The 23,878-nt window shown below is 34.1% G+C and overlaps 3 protein-coding genes across 4 annotated transcripts; 1 reads left to right on the forward strand and 2 right to left on the reverse strand.

Annotated features, from left to right (window-relative positions):
• Positions 1-11,517: 11,517 nt before the first annotated feature.
• TBL22 (TRICHOME BIREFRINGENCE-LIKE 22) lies at positions 11,518-14,563 on the forward strand. The gene is made up of 3 exons (XM_021443412.2): positions 11,518-12,056; positions 12,126-12,421; positions 13,553-14,563. Exons 1-3 carry the CDS (start codon positions 11,825-11,827, stop codon positions 14,324-14,326), a joined length of 1,302 nt encoding a protein of 433 aa, XP_021299087.1. The 5' UTR covers positions 11,518-11,824; the 3' UTR covers positions 14,327-14,563.
• A 1,005-nt stretch (positions 14,564-15,568) lies between these two features.
• LOC110427839 (uncharacterized) lies at positions 15,569-18,075 on the reverse strand. Of its 2 annotated transcripts, none has more exons than XM_021443460.2 (2): positions 17,080-18,075; positions 15,569-15,586 (listed from the first exon to the last, which is right to left on the reverse strand). In XM_021443460.2, exon 1 carries the CDS (start codon positions 17,654-17,656, stop codon positions 17,105-17,107), a length of 552 nt encoding a protein of 183 aa, XP_021299135.1. In that variant the 5' UTR covers positions 17,657-18,075; the 3' UTR covers positions 15,569-15,586; positions 17,080-17,104. The 2 variants fall into 2 exon arrangements, with proteins under 2 accessions (XP_021299135.1, XP_021299134.1); XM_021443459.1 differs by lacking the exon at positions 15,569-15,586 and adding an exon at positions 16,447-16,684.
• Positions 18,076-19,082: 1,007 nt separating this feature from the next.
• DOX1 (Peroxidase superfamily protein) lies at positions 19,083-23,878 on the reverse strand. The gene is made up of 10 exons (XM_021443488.2): positions 23,681-23,878; positions 23,293-23,556; positions 21,568-21,717; positions 21,345-21,478; positions 21,001-21,214; positions 20,717-20,862; positions 20,313-20,540; positions 20,028-20,230; positions 19,699-19,942; positions 19,083-19,510 (listed from the first exon to the last, which is right to left on the reverse strand). The coding sequence occupies exons 1-10, from the start codon at positions 23,786-23,788 to the stop codon at positions 19,279-19,281; spliced, it is 1,923 nt and encodes a 640-aa protein (XP_021299163.1). The 5' UTR covers positions 23,789-23,878; the 3' UTR covers positions 19,083-19,278.

Genomic DNA, 23,878 nt, shown 5'->3' on the forward strand with positions numbered 1-23,878 from the left:
AACTACATATGGTTAATTTTAAACTTGCATTGTTTCCCACCAAAACTCTCTATGGATATCATTTGTCAACCTTAGCAGACAGGAAACTCCTCGCAATCCATGAACTGACAGACATCTGATAATTAAGTTATTCACATTCAGGCCTGGTTCTTATATTAAATGTGCAAAGTCAAATAAGGCTCCGAAAAGCTAGTATTGTTGCTTGTCTTCTGCAAATCCCCTGGTTTCTGTGTTTCCCCGATCCTTACTACCCAAACCAAAGCAAGGCAGCATTGGCCACAGCCAAAAGGACAGGGGTTGCTTTTGTGTTTCCCTTCCCTTTCGTTAAGATTGTGCATTAAGGTCAGTAACAGAAACACTTGCATCAACAGTGACAGAACAAGAAATATCAATGTTTTTGTGGCTCCATTTGCATTATCTGTCCATCATAATGTTATTATGAATATTAACAGAGGATAATATTTCTTTTAAGTAGATGAAGATCCTTATCATATTATATCATTAGAGAGCCTTAGAGATAGATAGAGAACTCTTTATAGTTATCAGATCAAAATTATATAATTATCAAGTAAACGTGAAATGAAATAATTAAATCCCAAAGTAGTATTATCATCAAATCAAAATTATCCCAAGAGTCCATAACCGATAAGAAGAAATATACAAACCTTCTCTTCGAAACCAGAAAAATGTAGCAACGATCAAACTGTAAAAGTGTTGGCGATGGTGTGTTAACCCACGTGAAGGTGACTCCACAACCAATTTGAGGTGGAAGATTAAATGACTATGGCATCTTTTTATATTTTTCACTATTATATATCCAATTTTAATATGTATTATGTAACTCACATATTTAGGGTTTTGATAAAATAAACATAGTAAGATTTTTTTTTTGGTTATGAAAATATAACGATATGGTTCAACACCATTTATTCAACAATTTTTCTAAATAACAATAATTGATTTAGATTCGTATATAAGTTTTAATAATCATATACACATATGATATAGGATGAAATATCACAGAAAAGCTATTAAAAACTTATTATGACTATCACAAATTAATTTCATTCCACTCTTAAATATTCTTTCTTAATTTGAATTCAGTGCTTGAAACATTTATAAGAAAACAAAGATTGGTTGGTTCAAGGGACTGCAACTTTTTTCATGCAAAAAACTTGAAGTGTCAAATGATGATGAATATGAGACAGTGGTCCATGATATGAAAGACTATGGTCATGGCGATCTACTTCACTTTTACATAAACACCATAATTGCTCATCGTAAGCATGCATTGTGCATGACATCCATTTCTGCCTCAAACAGCCCCTAGATTTAATTTCTCGTGACTACATTTACATCTATTTTCTCTAAGGCCTATCAATACATATGGTTTTTGGCTTTGCCCTTGTATGTTTTTTTTTATATATATATATTTCATATTCACAGGTTGAGATTTTGTTCGGCCTTAACGATTTTGTCTTATAAAAAATGTCTTCAGATTAATAATAATATGAACACTTAAATCTACAGTCTCATTATAGTAGTATGGCCATTTGAAAATTACTTCACGATCTTTCTTAAACTATGTCACTGTCTTATGCAAGTCTTAATGTTTTCTTATAAAAAAAAAAATTCTCTTTTATATTTTATAAAAAATTCACAAGTTAAGATTGCTTTAATCTATTAGGTCTCATGATTTTATTTTATAAAAAAAAATTACATATTAAAGATGATGTGAACAATTAAATACTTGATTTCACTTTAGTATATGGTCCATATGAAATTCTCGACTCTTTTCTAAAATTGTAACATTGGATTTGTGTCCAAGATATACAATGACAATGGGTGTAATACGTTTTTTATGAAAGACGATGTAATTTAAGGGCACGTGATTATTCTTTGTGTGTTGTATTCGAACTAATCTACATTTTCCTTCAACAAATTCAAGTTTTTATTATACTATAATTTGTTTTAAAAGAATATCCGAATCTATTAAAATATTCTTTCATTTTTTTATTAAAAAACTAATTAGTAAAATATAGGGGAAAAGAATAGAACCAAACATAATGGCGGCATGATTGTAGGAAAACAATTGAAGCAACATCATCCTATAATATATAAACTATATAACAAGAGATATAAAAATGTTTTATGCTAGTAACACCGCCATGCATGTTAACTAGTTTAGTGATTCAAAGCAACCATTTTTTTAATTTTATTTTTTTTTATAATTGGGAGAAGGGATTCAAATTCATAAAAAAATTATACACCAATCAATAAACCAAATACTAAGTGTAAACATTTTTTTAATTAACATTTTATATATTAAATTTTTTAATCTTCTTATTCATATGATATTTTTCATTATCCATTTTAAAAGAGAATAGATTCAAATTTGACTTTTTAAATTAGAAATAAATGAATGCATTTTATATTTTTTTAATATATTTCCATTATCAATTTTAAGAGAAAAGATATTTAATATTGATTTTTAAATACGAGGATACATGAACCTATTTTATTAAACCAAATATTCAGGTAGGAAGGGCACGAGTATTTCAGATAATGAACAGTGTAAATGTATGCGATTGAAAATAAGAGATTGTGAAGTGGAAGCAAATTTAGAAGCTCACATGGGGTGATGTCCTCCCCCTCTCCCCCTCCAAGTGTTCCAATTTTCTTTCACCTTGTGGTCACTTTCAACAATGAAGTAAACAATACAACTAGTCCCATAAGAGGGACAGCATTTACTGGAGTAGGGTCTCCTTAACTTTGAAGTTTAGGGTTCCCCATGTGACCCTAACTAAGACAACTCTTTTGTGGGCATCTTCATTCATTTTTCCATCTCCTACCTTCGACTTCGACTTTGTTAGTTATTACAGTTAGTTTATATTTACCCACGTGTAAAGAAGAGTCAGAGAACCTGTTAACTCTATATAGTCGTTCAGTACGATGTGGAACTTACTTCTAATTTCCCCTCAAGTACAGAGCAGTAACATACGCTATAACAGGTAGGAAATGGATGTATTGATTACTATAAGTTTTAAAGACAATAACATTAGTCGATGCTAATATACCTGCTGGCGTGTCTCTGGACTGGCCTGTTAGTGTGTCGATGGCCTGAAGAGCCTTATTAGTTTTAACAATAAAAAGGAAAAAGATGATAAAGATGGTCAAAATATGGATAAATCTTGTCATTTTCACTAAAATCTAAAGGAAAAGCAAATAGGGGTTGCATTTTTGTGTGGTAAGATGCAAGTGTGTCCTATCAACCAAGCATGTGCAACTCAAGCCTCATCCAGGAAAGCCCACAAGTAGCAAGCAGAGAACATGGTAGATATTTGCACCTCAAAAAGAGTATAGCTCTTGGCTATTTGGCATGGTCACATGTGAGAATGCTGTCCTGCTACAACTCCCATGTGATTAGCTACCCTGGCCATGGCTGTACCCTGCATTTTAGTATAATATCAAGTATTCCAAGTTGACTAATTGATTGTGATGTTGTTAATATTTATATATTTTGTGACAATGTATCTGAAGATACGAAATTTCTATTATTCCTTTCATTGTTATATACTGTAGATATTTTTACTCCCATGTCAGTCAGATCATTATTTAAAATCTGAGTATATATTTGAATCAGTAATCATATAGCACATGCAGCCAAGAACCAACAGATCCAAAAAGCTAGCACCAAATCACTCAAGTTTCAGTCTTTCAGAGATGCTGCTAAGTTTAGATACTCAGCGTATCAAGGTGAGATCTTTTTCAGTCTTTGCAAAATAACAATTTTAATCATAGGATAGGATCATTATTCTTGGGGTTAGCCTTATTTCAGGTCCAATGAGCGGTTTTCCAGGGACCAACAGGGAAAGCCAACTGAATTACATATCAAAGGGAACATTGACATCAAAAAGATCAAAGCTACATAGGTTAAAAATGGTGGACCAAACAAATTTCCAGTCTTGAATTACAAACAAACTGCATATGGAACCCACAAAACAAGAGGGCTATTTACAACTGCATTGCCAGCTGCCGACAGAGAACATTTGCTATTTGTCCATGACCGTGATGAATAATGATAGCAACAAAACCAGCATTAAGATCAATGTGTCCTGACCAAAAGACAACCCTCTCCATAGCTGCCAAACTCTACGTTTACTGGGAAGGCTTATATTTGGATATTAAACTGATAAACAAGTTTAGCCTGATAATAAAACGGTTAACTTGAGACCAGATGTAAGCTTACATGTCTTTAGTTAATTTTTATCATACAAGCATATGAGACTATCGATAAGGGGGTAATTCCTTGTCATTAAAGAAATACAAAAGGAAAACGGATTATCAAGAAAGAGAAACAGCCTCAAAGTTCACAAAAAGGTTGCACTTGGTAGATACAGGAATGGGAAGGGGATGCTCAAGATAAGAATAACGTGAGACTGCCACAACTTTTTGTCGAGATTCTAGTCAGTTGTCTGTTTGGTGAGATGTCCATGTCTTTAGCAGAGTTGGTCTGGAACTCTATGCAGATGGCTCACGATTGAACCACTGGCTACCCCATTGCCTGCATACTTGAAAATGTGGACGAAAGATATCAGAAAATGCATAAACTGGCAATATTTGTATTTGGTTGAAGCAGTCCAAGGGCCTTCCAATTATTTCAGGTCCTATTATGCATCTTGCCTGTGTCTTTTGACTTGCTCAGTAGTAACCTTAAACATCCTGCAAAATCACACTAAGGACAACCCAATCTATAGAAGAAACCTTTCCTTTCCAGCCAAAAGCTAATGATTAGCTGCTAATGCACTATTGATTATGGAGCTACTGGCCATTTTTTCCCTTTGATGAGAGAGGATCTGGTGCTTATTGCCAGTGATTGGTTAACGTCAAACCAAGATAAATTAAAACAGAGAGCTTTACACTTAAGAGCTCAAACAGTCTCAACACGTCCTTTTATTACTAGACCAATACCTTATTCGCAATTCGGTCAATGTTCTCATACACAATTAGCCATAAGATCATTACATGTACATGTCTAGTATTACACAAAGAAGCTAGGAATAGTGATCCATACTATAAACAAACTTCTCTAAGATACATGTGATTTGGTTAGTTCTCTACTATTAATAAACTTATATGTGCTTTCTTTGCTTCATAAATCTTATTTTGGTTGTATTGATTACCTGAAATTAAAACAATAATTTGGAGAATTTAAATGAAAGAAAAAAAAATTACCTACACATTACTGATGAGTCCATGATTATGTAATATGGTAGGATAGTCCCTTTTTCTTTTCAAAAACACAAGATTTTAAATTCAAAATTTTTGCTTCTAGATGGATAAAGAGATAAGAGCAGCTTGCCTCCTGTTCTCTTAAACCCATGGAAAGATTGGAGGAAGACATACAAAAAGTGAAAACGACATTCTGCAGGCCATCCAGTCCAGTACATGTTGATCAATGTTTGGTATATAGTCTTTCATGAAATTTATAAAGAAGTACTATATATATATAGTTCACAGTCCCTCTGTGCTTCCAGAAAGATTATTCCTTCACTCAAACAGTGGGCCTTACCCTCAAGTCCTAAATATTTCATTCAATTGAATTGAAATTTGAAACTATAGATGAGCTTGAAGATTCCTGATCCCAGCTGCACATTATGATGTGTGCAATTCCATTGACAACTCATGTTATTAAGGGGCATGAAGTTGTCCTCTGCAAGACTTTTGTTTCTTTTTCTTTCTTTACACATCCCACATCTAGATGTATGTAGCCATATAAAGGATTTGGGTACGTAGGCACAGGAATTTTGGTCTCATATTTGGTGTTGTTAGGTCGACAAAGCTTAGAAACTTAATTTTGATGCTTTCCATTTTGTTCATTGCTCTTGTCACATTGATCGAGATTTTAATATTTAGTATCAGGGCATAATAGTGTTAGCTTGTGACCCAAGCTAAGAAAAAAAATGAGGCAATAAGCTGCTCTACTCTCAATAATATTTCACAAGTGCAGAAAGAAGGCTTTGAGGAAACACCCCCCCTCCATAACCTTTTTCTTATATATACCTTAGGAAGCAGAAGAAATCAAGGGAATGCTAAAATTAACCAATCTATGTTCACCACTGGCTTTTTCTCCTTGGGTTTTGTCCATAAACATATGAAACAAGAATCATCAATCACAGCAGGGCACTACTGCTGTTAAAATAGTTTGAATATGAATTGAAAACTTCAAGGTAACTTTCACCATCCATCATATATTGTTCTGTCTTTAGTCTTCAGTTTCTTTCATTTTATACTACCTCCCTTTCTGTCCTCTTGGCAAATGAATATATGCAGGCTCCAGCCCAAAGGGTAAGGAGATATGGTATGAACATTGGTCCGAAGTACGTTTATGTGATCTGATTTGAAGATGGAAATGCATCCACTGAGAATATATTTCTTACGGACAAAGACAACGAAGTTATTATTACTACGAAATGTCTTCGGTTTTTAATGCTGCTATCTAAACTTGGGAAGTAAATGCCTGGTCTGATTTTTAATGTTCCGAAGTTTATTCTATTTGAGATGTATTCTGAACATATTCAAAGTGCTGACAATACACCATGGTACAGGAGGATGCCAGCAACCAGAAAACTATAGAATTACAAGCTATTGAAAGTATATAATAACAAAGCCCTGGTCGAAGAAAGCAACCTAATTTCTATGATAAACATCAACCAGACCTATAATTCTGAATCCTGATAGCGCATGCGATATCTTCAAACAGAACTTCTTGAGTTCTACTAGCATTTATAGAATGCAATCTTCTGTTCTTCTCCATGTGTGGAAAGGTGTCATAAAGATGATGGTCAAGATTCAAAAGAACCTGGAATTTCATCAACCGAATTTACCTTTAATCAATTGAGATATTCTTTTTTGAGATGCAACAAGAGTAGTCTTCATAACAGTTTTAAGAATCACCTTCGTTTTGCATTTGATCTATGCATCATTCTGACTGTAGCGAAAGTTTCCTATATACAAACCACTGGAAATACTGCATAAACTGATCTTGAATAGATGTCATTGAACTTCGATAAGGTTTTTTATTTCATTTTGTTTCGGCCCTGTTTGTTATGATTTGAACCATTTGATTTTTTTTTTTGAGCATTAAAGAAAAGGTGAGTAAATTCTATCTACTTGTTATGAACTTATGAGGAAACGATGGCTACACTTCCTATCTAACAGTTTTCCTGAAAATTTTCTGATCATTAAATTGGTTAACCGCACATAGAAGTAAAACTGATGGCAACCGTTTAGGTAAGTTCTTTGGCATGTTAATTAGTGTTTGCTTTCATTTTGCAGCAAAACAGTATGGAGTTGGCTGGCTTGTTGACAATGTGAGAAATGCATCTAAGATTTATGAAGTGAAAGAGGGATTAGACTTTATAAGCCAGTGCATTTAAAATGAACACTTGGCAGGCCAAACTATATGTGCCCCTTGGAAGAAAAAGGTTGTTGAAAACTGCTCAAATAGCAACATAAAATAGCCAGAATGCAGATACAGACAAGGACAACAGTGGTTCTGCACTCAACTCTTCAACAGGTGATAGCCAAACACAAGAGGAAATGAATCAATGAGATGATGAACCATGACACTTAGTAGTTTTGTAAAGAATTAGCTCTCTCCCATGTCTCAATCAATATGATTTCAGTCACAAAAATATCAGCGACATACTGCTTGCAAGTGGAGTCCGTTGAATTTGAATGTGTGGTTCTCAAATAGGGAATAAAAGAGAGAGTGAGCAAAAAGGGTGTATAATTTTTTGTTTCTCCTGACAAAAAGGTAAAAATTTATTTTTCGTAGAATTTGAAACATATAATATTTGAAATAGATTGTGCAAGGCGTTTCTCGGCTATCCAACTTAGAAAAGAATAATGAAATGTCTAAAGTCTTTGGGAGTATAATTAAGAGAAGGATCATCAAGGAATTAACAGGACAGGAAATGAAACAGAAACAAAAACAATGGGGCAGGAAAGCACCATACGTTTAAAGGGTATGACAACTATTATAAAGAAGTTGAACATCAAGATTCTGAAGAAGTCAAAAATTTCATCAACAGAACTCACCTTTACTGAATCCAGATGTTCTTTTCGACATGCTATTAAGAATCCAAGTAAAATGTCTTATACAATTGGAGCGTGAGTGTAAATTCTGGTGCAACATGATCACTTTTTTTTGCAGGCACATCTTGATCATCGAAAGTCTCAATCTAGAGGGATTATCTTTACCTGGATGATCCCATTTATTTTTCCTGCTGAACGCATGCATAGCTTTCCTGTATTGGTCTTTTAACTTGGAAAATGACCAGGACATCAAGGCCAACTTTAAGGAACTGTGCCTCAAAGGCTATAAGGGCCCAATGAATTATGTCCGAATCTTAGCCCCTCGCAAGGGTTTGCTAATGAGTTTCAGTGAGAATTCCAGCTCACATTTGTCAATGCAATCCAACCGTTCAGCTATCGTAGACCCTTCCTGATCCACCTGTGAGCATGAGTCTTGTACATGGACTTGATGATGCTGCACTAGGTATGTATAAGACATGCAATGAGGATTCATGATATGAATGGATATAGTAATAGCTATGATGAATGTTTTGCAATTACGTACATTAGGCGGCTTTTCATCATGGAGGAAGTCAATTACTTCCTGTAAACATAAATGGATATCAGAAGCATGTGTCTCTGCAAAACTGATAGTTGCAGTGGCTTGCTAGGGCTTATCATTCACAACTTTCTGAGGGGTCTAGAACTGAGAAAACATACTTATACTCCATGGACATTGAAGCTGAAAAATCAGAGCAAAACACCAAGTCCACTTCCCTTACATAGAAATGGGCACGAATGCAACGGATTAATAGATTGCTCCATTATATGGTTAATAGTAGACAACAGGACTTGGAACTGAATGGAATGGGAAAAAATTGGGAAAATGACAAAAATTTAAAATAAATTTCAGCATGTATTTATTAATATATTCATACATCATATTACAAGATTTATAGATAGTGCCACAAAGATATTAGTAAATTTTTATACCGTAACAAATACAAATAATGAAGATTAATATGTTATATTATAATTTTATATATAATTAAAATAGAAATAAATTGAGCAAATTTGTAAAATGTTAATTTTGAATAACACCAAATATTATAAAGTTGAAAATATTAATAATACTTAACATCACGTTGAATTCTTTGGAAACTCAAAAGTACGTATTACTATCACAATTTATACTCATTTTAATTAATCGGTTAAGTTATTACTCAATATTGAAGTCATTTCAGAACATTTTGATAATGAATTAAATAATTTTGCACATAGATAATGTTTTCCCCTTTGGTTAAGTGGCACCAGATATGCAAGTGAAGGGAACACTTTAATCCACTCGTTGCTTAGTTGGTTCATCATATTCAGAACTCTGTTTTCCAAATGGATAATATGATGGATACTGATTATATGCATATGGTTGTCTATAAAGATCATCACACCAACTACCCCTACTCCATCCCATTCTTATTTCATAACCAGTTGAATTTTATCCTGTTGCTATACTCATATATACAGCTAAAATCATTAATGAAATTACTCATTAATCCAATTTTTGATGGAATTTTTTTAAAAAAATCCTTGATATTCAACCAAAATTTTAACTTTTGTTACGAATAATTAAAGAAAAATACGTAAATAAATGAATATTCACATATTTATCCATATAATTATAAATAATTTACTCAAATGGATAAAAAAATGAATATTTATATTGAGTCCCATATATAGCAGATATAATATATCCATGCACAGGGGGATAAAGGCCTATAGCTCAGTACATTCTGTCTAGGTCATATGCGAATAGGCCTATAAAATTATTGCAAATTTCTCAGTGTACTTCAACTCCAACTGAACTCAACTGCAACAGCCATGGCCATATACTTTTCTTTTTGTGAAAATAGTTTGTACCTGGAAACTTTTTCCAGGCCAGTGGGGCCCGCTGTCAAAAAGTGCCTTACAGCAAGATATGCTATATTCCTTCGTCAGCATCACCAAAAAAATGAAAAGCTGTGGTTAAACTTGCGAGGGAAGGAGATGGAGTTTGTCTGACAAACTTCTATTGATTAGTGGAGGAGACAAATCTATGATGTGACCTTGATGGTTTGTCTGATCCTAGATTACTTGTTTGACATCCCAATTTATGTTCTCATTTTGTTGTACGAAAAAACACAGCTGTCTACCTGCCTGACTTAAGGTCAAGCAATGAGATAGACCTCAGATTCTCTCTCTGCCTTGGTTTCGTTAAGGCATGAGACTCAAACTGTGTTTAGTTGTCACCTAAACTTGTGAGTTTTGTGAAGCAAAAATTAACAAATAACACAAACTAAGACAACAATGGTAATTACTTGTAAACTTTTCAATTGTCCCGGCAGACAAGGGCAAGTGAATTCAGAGCCGTAACAGTGTTGAAGATATAATGATAGCCACCATTCTTTTGTGAGGGGAGATGAACAACAACTATCAGCACACAGTTTTACATTACAATTCACTTTTGGTGAAAATGACATAAAGATATGATAATAACAATTCGTCCAAGCATTTACAGTGTTATTTCATGGAGCTGTTCATCAATATTTCCAGAAATAATTCAATTATCTGATGCACTCTGATTAATATACTCTTTTTTGTTAATTCGCCTCTTTTAAAAGAGATTCACTTTGATCTTGCAAATCACTTTATAATGCCTTAGTTGGCCGTAATTAAAAGAATGTCGGTAAAGAAGTGACAATTCTTGAATGAATGATAGTTTTGGCTCTTCCCTACTTTTGGGCCCATAGACAGGACATGGACTAATAATTCAAATCCTTTCTTCTTTCCTCCCCTAAGAACTAAAGCACATTCAAGTACAAAGAAGATGTAATTGGTAAAATCATTCCAGTAACTCTCTTATTCCAATTGTTATGCCCTTTCCTTCCCCCTAATGTAATTATGATGAAATTTTTGAGTGGAGAAAAGTAAAAAAAGTGCAAGAACCAACTTTAAAGATGATCACTTTAGCATGAATGCGTTGCTAAGATTAGACCCTTTCTAATTCTTTTTGTGTCATTAATTTAATATGGTTGGAAGCACGATTGGATGACTTGTCCTGTCATCAAAGTGCACTTGTCCACATTCTTTTGTAGTATCTATAAATAAGCTTTGCACATGATGAACACAAAACTTTTTTGGACTTTCCATGGAGAAATTGGCCATAATACGACTTTTCTTGGTCTTTGATCATGTAGGGTTGGTTCCCATTGTTAACAGATGGTAGAAATAGGAGCAAATGGAGAGTCCCCAAGACAAATTTGAATGGTGTCTTTCTCCCAAAATCTTCAAGGGATTTGCGCCGGGAAATCAGGTTAAACAATGAAGACCCCACTAGACAAATTCACATGCACTCTCCCCCCTTCTCTCCCCCATCAGGTTGTGCCAGGTTTAAGATCGACGGCTAGCGTTTTCCCTTCCATCAAAAGCAGTATCTTTTTGACCCTCCTATCACAGGAATACAACTACGATACAAATATTTATAATCTAGTTAATGAATGAGGGGCGGTTACTTTTATTTTATTTTTCCAAATTAGAATATCCCTAGCTTCCTCCACCTCATCATTATTTGGAAGGGAAAGAATAGAAAAGAAAATTTAACTCACTATTCTTTTCAGACATTCAACTCATAAAATCTCCAAAAACCCTTCTCTCTCTGTCCTTTCCTTCTCTTTCTCTTTTATTTGGTGCTACATGGAGAAATAAGAACATGAAGTCTTCTTCTTCTTCTCCCTTCTTCCAAGATAAACTACATCAGTATAATAAAAAGGAGAGATGCCTCAACATGGGGATGCTCCCTCCATTCTTCTTGTCTTCTCTTGTTGTAACTGTCATATTCATACTCTTCATCCTCTATTCCCCAAACCCTTTAAAGGCCATGTCCAAAAGTGACCTTGATCAAAGGCTTGCCTTGATCAGACCTCCTAATACTACCTTTCAAGGTAATTCAATCTCCTCTTCTCTTCTCCTTATAAAATTGTGTGATTCTGATTTTTGTTTTGGTGTTTTAGGTGATGATGATGAGATTTTGAACTGTGACTTGTTTAAGGGTCATTGGATACCTGACCTGCAAGGGTCTCAATATACAAACTCAAGTTGCACCACAATTCCTACATCAAAGAATTGCTTCCACCATGGAAGAGAAGACACAGATTTTCTGAATTGGAGATGGAAACCTGACCAATGTGATCTTCCAAGGTTTGATCCTAAGACATTCCTCGAATTTGTTCAAGGAAAGAAACTTGCGTTTGTTGGTGACTCAGTCGCTAGGAACCACATGGAGTCCCTTCTGTGTCTCCTGTCAAAGGTTAGTTTTCAGAACTTCCTGTTCTTAGTTAGGCACCATCGTTTTCACATCATTCTGGTGATAAATTGCCCTGGAACATAAAGTTCCAGCACTGTTGGTTGGTTTTATCCTGATTCCATTATCCCTTGCGTGCCCTGATTGAGGTGTCATTCCTTCACATGTCTAGCTATTTAAAATAGTACTACCAAATATGCTAAAGCAGTTGCTTCTGGGGTTGGCATTACCTTGTATTATTTTGCTATCTTTGGAAGAGAAATAAATTTACATCCATGGAATTTAATATCAAATCAAAAGGCTGAAGAAGTTCAATGGGGATATAGAGTTAATTAGTGTTACCTAGTTTCTGTCAATTTTGCAGTAAATAGCATATTCAGAGTTAATTACTGTGGACCACAGAGAAACCAGGCTTGATCCTCTAGTTTTTGATGGATTAATTGCTGCATTTATGAATTACCAAATATTTACTCTTCACTACATTGAAACAGTTTTGAATGAATTGGGCCAAGGGCAACAAAACTGGCAAACTTCACGGCCATTCAGAGAATTTAGTGGGTTTCGAAGTCAGAATGATAAACAGCGTCCTTGTCAAGTGGCTGAAAATGCTGTTTCAGCAGACAAAGTCAGAGAACAAACACCGCCAATTTAGTTAATTGAAAGTTCTTCGATTATGAAAATACTAATTTTCACATGCAACAGGTCCCTGCAAATACTGAATTATTGCCAGGTTCTTCAGCATTCTGAAAGACTAATTAAAATTATATTTTCAGGTCCATAATTGAAGTCTTACGTGTAAATCTATGACAAAGAGATTAAGTAGGTTTGATTTATTTAATTTTTTTTCAAAAAGAGAAAGGGTTGACTTGGACATGTTAAGGCTATATTCATGTCAACTTTAGTTGCTGCCTTTTTTTAAAATATTCTTTGTTTGCTAATTTTTTTCGTTCATTCTTATTTCCTGGGTAAGAACAGAACAGCAGTGTTACCCAGTTTCTACTGCAACCTTTTTACTTCTACCATTTCAATTTGCCTGTTTTCTCCTTTTTTTTTTTTGGAAAATTAATTTGCCTGTTTTCTAATGTGGATAAAAGTTTAAAAAGTTTTCCTTTGATCTTGAACTGCAATGTTTTGTAGGTAGAAACTCCCAAAGATCAGTACAAGGATTCAGAAGACAGGAAGCGGATATGGTACTTTCCTGATCATGACTTCACTCTCATGATCCTTTGGACCAAATTCCTTGTAGCTGGTGAGGAAAGAGTGGTCAATGGTTCATCATCTGGCATTTTTGACTTGCACCTTGACAAAATTGATAAAGAATGGAGCAGAGATCTTCCTGCTCTAGACTACGTTATCATCTCAGATGCGCATTGGTTCTTCCGACCGATTTACCTACATGATGCCACTGGGGTTGTTGGATGCGTATATTGTAATACTCCTAATGTGACAGATTATGGGGTGGGCTTCGCGCTCAAGATGGCTTTTCGATCTGCGTTAAATCATATTAACCGCTGCAAGAAATGCAAGGTGAGGGTTACCATCGCCAGGACATTTTCACCGGCTCATTTTGAGAATGGGACTTGGAACACCGGAGGAAGCTGCAACAGACCAAATCCTTTAAGTGAAGGAGAGATCAACTTGAGTGGTAATGAATGGGAACTGAGGAGCTTGCAAATGGAGGAGATCGAAAAGGCGAGAATGGAAGGAGATAAGAGAGGGAAGAGGTTTGGAGTTTTGGATGTCACCAGGGCTATGCTTATGAGACCTGATGGGCACCCTGGTGAATACTGGGGAAACAAATGGATGAGGGGTTACAATGACTGTGTTCACTGGTGCTTGCCAGGTCCGATCGATGTATGGAATGATTTTCTGATGGCGGTTCTGCAAAGGGAAGCTGCATTAGTTTCTTAGTTAAGGGCCAGGTCGATTAGTTAGAATCTTATACCATACATAGTTACATCTTAATAATTGTCCTCGATTTTTTCTCTCCATTGGCATATGTTTTTTATGGCCAACAGATGGAATTTTTTTTTATTGTTAATACAATAAATTAACATATGTTTTCCCTGTAATAGCAAACATCATTGATCCTGCATAGCCTAATATTTATAATAATAATGATAAACACAGAGAAAGAGATGATAACAGATGCAGTAATATTCAATCCTCTTACACAGAAAACTATCAGCTTCAAACAATAGTGGCTTTTTTCATACTTGATGAAATTTGGCATTCTGCAAGCACACAAAATTAAGAGATTTTCCTGGTTCTCTATTGTGCTGGGATCCAATAAGAGGAGGGAAAAGTAAAGGTGGGATTTGAGATACTGGAGGAAAGCCATAATCATTCATCATAAAGTGGATTTCTTGTTAAAATCTCCAACTAGCTGGAACCTGGAAATGTTAGTATCGAATGACAAAACTTCTGGCAACTCATGTGCAAACATGGTGGGGCATTATTTATTTCAGAATCATATAGACAAGACAGGAAAGGAACTTGAAAATGAGGTTAACAGAAGCCCCCAAAAACAAAAGAAAAAAAGTCAAGGTGGTCCTCATCCAAGATGAGGTGGGAAAAGAATCAATTTACAAAACAATTCGAGGAGAAGAAAAGTAAAAGAAACACTCAAATAATTGTTTCAATCATGAAAGTGCGAAACATAAATCTTGCAATGAAAAAGGGGTATCCTCGATAAATACTAAGACAAGTTTAGAGTAATTGAGCAAGATCTTTTTTTCTCTTGGATGGAAAGCAAATGTAAGAGGCTTGATTCTAGTTCTTGTCAAAGCCCAAGAACACTTCAGGATGGAATGGAACTACAATCTGCAAATCAGACAGTTCGGCTCCAAAACGGTTATCTAAATACAGCAAGCAAGGTGGTAAATTGACTACTTGCATAACACAAGCACAATGATAACCATACAATCAGATACAGAAATTATTTCTAAAACTTATTTGTTTTTTCAGGAGTAAATTCCGTCATGCTTTCGTTAAAAGTGTGCTTTAACCTAGTGAGGGCAGAAATCCTGCTTTCTAGAACAAAGGTTAAAACTACCACACAACATCTATGGCAAGTCACATCACTCTGTAGGTGGCTTCACACTATCTGAATACTTCCACTAAAAGTGTGTTAATCGCAGCAGTCAACATATAGATGCAAGGTACAGGGACCTGCATCAAAGTGCCACACTTCGTCAGGCAGCATGTGTGTAGCCAACTGCCATAGCATTACTACTCCACACCGGAAGTTAAAATCCAATCTAAAATAAATATAATAAACACTGAACAAGATTAGAAAGATCCTGCATTAAATCTTTACAAAAAGAGGCCTACCTTTGCAAAAGCTACATATCCTAGTTATTACCTTCAATTAGGCTATATCATCTTATTTGGCCCAAAAGAAGGCTTTATCAATATGGACACCATCGTTAACAAACGTCATAGTGATGACATAGACTAATAAACTACTAATGTGTATGAATGACAAAATCATTTACTGATTTCACAGAGAAGTGATCTAGACATGGTCAATATCCTAAAGGTCAGAATTCTAAACTAAGCCGCAGAAAGTAAAGAGGATGTAACCTGGTCAAATCACCAATTTATTTAATGTTAAACATCAAAACAGAAAACCCTTAAGCAACCCAGGCCAACTAAGAAGGATTCTTAATTTGATTAAATACAAGCAGGAAGTCTCAAAAAATTTGCTTAGCATGAAACTAATGAAGATTATATCGACAAACACCTTTACCAAATTAAGCATTTCCAAAATTTGAGGACAAAAGGCAAAGAAGGATAAGGCAAGGCAAAAAGTGTAGAAAATGGTGACAATGAACAATGTCTCATACTATTTTACTAGTAGAATAACAAACATAAGTAGGTCTGTGAAACAAAGAACACTGCTAAGTAGAATACTGGATTATCTCTAATGATTTGGTTAAATTCTTTAACACTCAGTTGCGGCACTAAAAACCACCATTCGATTTTATGATTATCAAATGGTAAATAACATAATCAAATTCAATTTGCTCACTTACAAAAGTAAAAACTAAGATACAAGAAATTCACTGCAGCGGTGCCATATGAATACCCATCACACAGACAGAAAACTTGGCAATCTGCTCTTTATAAATTCCAAAATCTAAATCAGAATGTACGGTGAACTCAATATATATACAATTAATTGTTTCCAGACATTCAAGCCAAGATGACAGATTGATAAAATGTTTGAACCAATCCAATATATCTCCTCCCCATCCAATATAGCATCTGGTCATGTCAGGGTAAAACATATCCTCATCAATGTAAGAAGTCAAACTCGCATACAAGAGATTAGATGCAACAATAACAACTGAAAACTCCTTACATTAATGGGATTCTTTACATGTTCCACAATTCAAATTATCAAGACATCTGGGCGAAGATAAAAGGTTCGAGCCAATCCCACTTTTTATTTCCGTTAAATATAGAATCTGGTTATGTAGTGCTAAACATGCTCTCAACAAATAATGCAGGCAAGGAAAAGATAGGATAGACAATTGAACTGTAAAACAACAAATTAAGCTGCAACTAAGAATCCATCGTTCATGAATAATTATAAACCCTACATTAGCAACACATCAGGTAAACACATTTTGAAATTGTAACAGAAAGCAAAAACTAACACTGTCATAATGACCCCTCCAAATCTCATGCCTCTACTGAATTCCCAAGACCAAATGAGAAATGTTCGCGAACAGGTGAAAACTCCACCAATCCAATATCCATTGCGTATCCAGAAACAGGCATCTTCAACTCTCTCAACACACAAAAAGCCTCAGCCATTCTTGTTTTTGGCACTTCCTGAGCTACAGCACAATAAGGAATCCAAGCGTCAGCTTTAAACTCTTCTCCAATTTCAATCCCTTCTTTTTTAACTGCCTCACATAACTGAGCCTGGAACTGAAGGAGGGCCATTGTTGGAGCTGGTGCAAGAAAAAGAACATTTTTTTCATTTGGGAAAGTCCCAATTGAAGAAAAAGATAGAGCCAAAGGTTCTTGCTTTGAAGCAAAGGACTTTACAACAAATTCAAGCTTGGCAGGATCAAGATAGGGGCTTGAAAAGAGAGTAATGTGAGGCCTTGACTCAATTTCAATTAACTGAGTGCTGATTTGGCGACGAGCCAAAACATTCCAAGCTTTCAAGACTTGGTTTTCAAGTGCTGGATCAAAGTAAAGCTCAATTGAAAAGCCTTGTGACATTGAAACTTCGAGGAAAATAAAAGAAACCCAAAGTTTAAAAGGGAGATCTAAGAATACCCAGATAATGAAAATTGGAACTTGAAGAAGAATTTTAAGTGACCCAGAAAGGGGGAAAAACTCAAAACCCTAGAAAGAACATGGGAAATGAAAGGTACCCAAATTAGATTTGCTGTTGCAGAGGCCAAAGAAGAAGAAGAAATATGAAAAAAGAAGGGATTTTTTTGGTGTTTTTCAAGAGACAGAATGGACAGAGGAACACTTTGTGTGGGGATTATGGAGAGGAGAGTCTGATTTTCTTTGGTAATTTCACAGTGAAGATTAAAAAGAATTAAAAAAATTAAAAAGGAAATGTAATTTTCTTTTTGCACTTGTTAATTTTTTATTTTCCTTTTGGCCTTTTTGGGTTTATAGTAAACACCTTGAACTGAGATGTAAGTTGGAAGCTTTTTGTTTTAGAAATTAAAAAATTGGAAAGGAGAGTATATCAGTCAAGTCAAGAAGTTCCGGCGGAAGCTCAAATTTTGGTTTTTGAAATTAATTACTAGGAGCAATTAATATGCATCTTAAAATTTTAGTTTGAATTCTAGGAGAATTTAATTTTGAATTTTTGTCTTATTTGAATTTAATAAATATTTACATTTATAGAAATAGAAAAAATAAACCAACAAAATTAAGAAAAACCAACTTTAATGCTCATGTAGTTTTGGTTATTTTAACTAATAATGGTATGTATGTTGGATTCATTGTATTGAGATAATATGATTTAAATTTAAATTACAATTTATTTATATTTCCTAGAAGTATTATTGATAGGTAATTTTGGTAATAGCAAATTAAATTATACAATTAGTTTTTGTATTATAGTAGATTTAGTTCTTATACAATAAATTGTAAAAATTAAATACTTGTATTTTTTAAATTGACAATATTAATCCAATTGTTAACAATGGTAAAATTTTTTTTATTATTTATGATGATATGGTATTTTTTTGATTGTTTTGATATTGAATATGATGATGTGTTAATGATGATGCACATTTTTAATCTATTTTAAAATTTTTTTTACTATTTTAAGTTATAGAACATAAAATTTTAATTTTTTTATGTCACGACACTTTTTTCTTAGATAGTACGTTTTATCTGTTTCTGTTCTAATCTCGTTTAAAATCATTAACTTATATTAAATAATTTTATGTTTTCAATTATAAATTCATGTCATTGTTTAGTCATGTTGTATCGCACTATTAGTGCATCATTTATGAAATGTTACATAATTAATATTATGTGATTAGATTCAATGTCTCATTAATAAAAAAAATACCATATAAACATAATCAAATATCATACATATAATAAAATTTTTTTAAAACATTAGACTGATATTATCAATTTTAAAACATATAAAAATTTAATTTTTACAAATTATTGTATAAAGATCAAATCCACCCTTGTTTTGTACAAGACCCATTGGAATTTTATTGATACACAGCAATACAAGAGGAAATAAACAATGTTATTGTAGATTACACAGCATGGAGAAGTTGATGTCTTACATTAAAACACTAATGGAATAACTACAATACGAATTACAGGGTGAGTCTTCGTTTTGTAGCTGCTAAGCTTCAAGAGGGAAGGCGAAGATAGAGAGGGATGCAACTCTGAGCACTGGGAGGTGAGTCCCAGACAGAGAAAGCACTGGTGGAGCTGGAGTAGATCCATTTCTTTGTAAGACCTGGGTAATGACGCTCTAGCACATCTTTCAAGCTCTCTGTAGAGTTCACCCATTCAAATCCCTTCTTTGTGTATGTCTCCTCGTTGAAATTGCTTGTGAAAAACCTATCTGCTTCAAGCCTCCTGCGTCACCCAAATTCAAGATTTAAAACCCCATTTCATTATCACTAACATGATTGATCTAATAGCATTATTCATTTTGAATTTGTTCGGCTTACGACTGATATGATAAGAAGAGATTATATAACAATTTCTTTCTTAAACTCAGGCTAATTGGAGGTGGAAAATAACTAAATTTTTGGTTGATTTACCTGGTTGCCATCTGTAGAAATATGATGAAAGCTGTCTCACTGATGGCAAAACCCTCGATCTTCTTCTCTGCCATGAGGCCCACCGTCAAGTCCAGCGCTTCAACATCATCACCATAAACCTCCTTAAGAGTTTCAATGGCCTCTTTATCATCTGTCAGATCTTCCCATCTATTGATTGGTATCAATAGCAGAGCCCTGCGGAATTGGTTATACCTTGCCACTTTTCTCTCCCTGTCCCTATAAACTGCATCAGTGATATCAAAATAAATCAACCTCACGTCATTCTTGTCAGTAATTTCACTGAAAGTAAGTGAAAAGTGAAAACTCACTTTCAAGAGATGCCAAGTCCACATGGTCAGGCCTGTCTTTACCGTCAACATCTTGCGGTACAAGGTCTCGAAGCCAGGAAGGATAGTTCCAAAGCTCTAGTGCACCGCAAGCCTGATGGCCCATTGAAACTATTAGCCTGGTGAATCCAATTTGTGATAAAGTCTTTTCTCCTTTATGGCCTACCAAATCTGGCATGGGAACCCTGCATTTACAAATGCAAAAACCAAAGTTATGTCTCTCTGGTCAATAACGTACAAAAGAAGCTGCCTGAAAAACCAACATACTTCTCAAGCAAAGGTGGAGATTTATTGGGCCCTGGTGGGACGTTGATGTTCCTTAGATGAAGAGAATCTGGTAGAATCGGGTGCATTCGATAGACGCTGACAAACTCCTCAGTCAAAGAGTAAGGAACACCATGATTAACAGGCTTTCTTTGACCAACCAAACCTCCCAACGTGGCGTTCCCAACATGCCCAAATGTGTCTTTGAATTTCTTTCCCAGTAGGCCATACCTGTGATATATTAAATGCAAATGATACGTTAAACCTTAAAGCTTGACTCTTCGTTATAACAAGTAAAGAAGCAAAGTGATTTGAGTTTTAATCAGTTTGAAATATCTGCCAAATGATCTTCATTGAGTCAAAAAAGGAAAAAGAAAAAAAAAACAAAGGCTTCATCAGATATATACCAGTTAGCACGCATTCCTGCAAGCAACATATCAGTTTTCAGAAGCTCCACAGTCCAGTCAATAGTATGGATCTTTGCAATCACAGCAGAAGTCACCAGCCTTGCATGACGGTATAATTCTTCATCATTTAAGTCGGGATATTCCTTCTAATGGTATTTCAAAGACAATTACAATTGATGTTTAGTTAATGTACCATAAAATATATATACTAAGTAGAGATATCATATTTTTTATTATATCAATTCAATAATCTATTAACCAAGCCATTTGCATAGATTGAATACCTTGAGGGCATCGCAGACTGCATTGTGCTCTTTAATGAATAGGGCCTGCAATGTAGAGACACCAGCCCAGTTGTTCCGAACATCTCCTGCTATGGGGATCCCATCCTCATCATGTACAAGTAGCCCAGACTCTGAGATCTTTAACTTTCCATCTTTGAAAGTCCTTACCTTTTGTAACCTTTCCGCATTGCTACCATATATAGCACTTCCATCCCTACAATTCATGTAAAATGCATGCTATAAATCTTCAGGTGTAGGTCGACATATCATTAATGTTTCGGTTCTCAAACACCCAGACACATGGTAAGTTCAAGTCAATTTACACTCTATATGTATGTTCTTACCACCAAGGTGTACGGATGTTTTTAGTGCCAGTTTTGATCTCATAGGAACCAGTTGGAAACCGCTTTGTCTCGTAAAATTTGAAAGAACTGAGGGGACATTTACCAGCAACTGCTTTAGGAGCAACCAACTCAATCTGCAATAAGTTTGTACAAGAAGTAAGCTAATTGTGCATCAATTTGTGTAAGAATGTATAGAATTTATGGATATATAGTTATACTCAACCTGGTTGGTGTCCTCCAGATGGTCGACCCAATCATGGATCATAAACTGGATCCAAGAGGCCGCTATCATGTTGAATTGCTTGCCAGTGTCTTTGTATTGTCTTCGTGCCAAAAGTTTTGTGGCAACAACCATTGGATCTGGCTTCATTAACTACACATAGTTTTATCATTATTATAATATCAAATTAAAAGATTATTAATGAATAAAAAGAATATTATATGCACCCAAAAAAAAAATCTTATATGTAAATATAATATGATATAAATATAGTATTTTCACACTTGATTATTTAACTTATAAGTTGATGTATGATATCTTTGTTCAAAGAATAGGATTCAAATTCTTTTTTCTTAATTTAAAATAAATATAATATTTTCTATTTGATAAAAATATAAGCGTTAATATTAAATCACCGATGACTTTTTTTGTTATGTTTGTTGTGTGCAAATACGCTAGGGGACCCAACAGCAATAATCCTCCAAAAAAAAAAAAGTAACACCAGAAAGACAAAGAGAAATATAACAAGCTAGCATACATTATACGGACGGAATTAGTCAATTTTTATTAAGAGTCAAATACAAAAGAATAAGGGCTAAAAATTTTTAAAATTAATATATTAAATTCAATCAACAATCAAATGATTGATAATAGAAATATGAAACTAAATATAAAACTATAATGAGTAAATATAAATAGTTAAAAATGATATATAAAATTAATAATTTCTTTTTATGTAATCTTCTTCTTATATAATCAGAATTATTTAAAGACCATCTATTCAAGATAATTTTATTTTAACTAAATATAAAACGTAAAGCATATACAAAATACTCAAATTAATTTCTTTCTACATAATCAAGATTAATAAAAAAATAATACATTGATGAAATTTTAAGTAATAATGTAACACTATAACTTATATTTGAGAATTATATGATAATTTATTAATTTTTAAAAATTAAAATTATAAAAATAAAATCTGCGTAATATAAAAAAGAAGAACATGGAAAATAGAAGGTAGATATCGCATATGACATAACAAAATGGAAAGAAAAAGAATATAGTTAATGAATTGTAGAAATTTCAAAAAAAAATTTATAAGAACTTAAACCATATGAACAACAGAATAGAAATGAAAAAAATAAATAAATATAAAAATACATAATATTATAAATTAAAAGAAAAAATAAAAAAGATTAAAGTTGAGTGAGATATGTAAAATTATTTTATTATTTTTTATTTATATTAATTATTAAATAAAATTATTTTGAAGGAACTATTAAAATATATATACAAAATTTTAAAAATTTCATATGTATAAAAAAATTTTAAAAATTTTGAAAGGGACATGGCTGCATCGCTTAAGGAGGCTTCGCTTCAGACCACACACCATTTAGAACATCTTTGGCTTATGTAACTGTTTTTCCTAAACTTCCTCGTATATAATAAAATGACAAAAAAAAAAAAAAACTGAACTAAAAGGATATGTAAACCCTATACTTAGTTAGGTAAAGTTGCGTAGCCTGCATATGGTAATACCACGGTAAACTTTACAGGTACGAAAGGATAAACCGTGTGCTCTGTTAGTTGATGCAAACTGCTATGAACGACCAACACACTGAGATCAGCCATGGCAGTCGGTTGCATCAAGGACCTGCATGTCCAAACACCACAACATGCAGAACCCCCCATAACATGACAACCAACAACGGGGGTTAATTATACCTTATCTTTTTGATCAACAGGCAGAATGTTCCTGCCAAAGAAGCTTCCTTGGCTGCCTGCTGCTTCATTGAATGGTTCATTATATCTTCCGTCAGCTGTTCTGTAAGGATAATCCCCTGGATTAAAACGCACACCGGAGGGAGATTTACCAACGTTGAACAAATTGTACTCCTGGTGAAGATGGCGACGAATTGCCAGATAAAATAGACCTAAGAATACTGGTAACCGATGCCATATGCCCAACTTATCAACCAAATGGACAATCTTCTCAAAACATGAAAAAAAAAAAGTTAATTAAGCAAGAGTTTTGAAGTTAATATACAAGAAAAACTATAATTAAATTAATGTATAATTAGTAAGGACACGAGGAGCAAAGAATGGATTTTACGAGGAAGAGAAAAGAATCGATTATAGTCATCTTAGAGACAGCTTCATGGAAGTCTTCATGGATGAAACAGTACAGCAGGTTCTTGATTGAGGACACAAAAAATGCCATGGTTTTTTCAGACAACCAAGTTTCCTATAAAATCATAGCGAAGCATGGCAATATTTATAGGCGAAACTAGGGAAAGGTAGGAAGTTAGGA

This window comes from Theobroma umbraticum, unplaced genomic scaffold, assembly GCF_002168275.2.
Source record: "Theobroma umbraticum cultivar Fairchild unplaced genomic scaffold, ASM216827v3 scaffold_239.0, whole genome shotgun sequence".
NCBI lineage: Eukaryota > Viridiplantae > Streptophyta > Magnoliopsida > Malvales > Malvaceae > Theobroma > Theobroma umbraticum.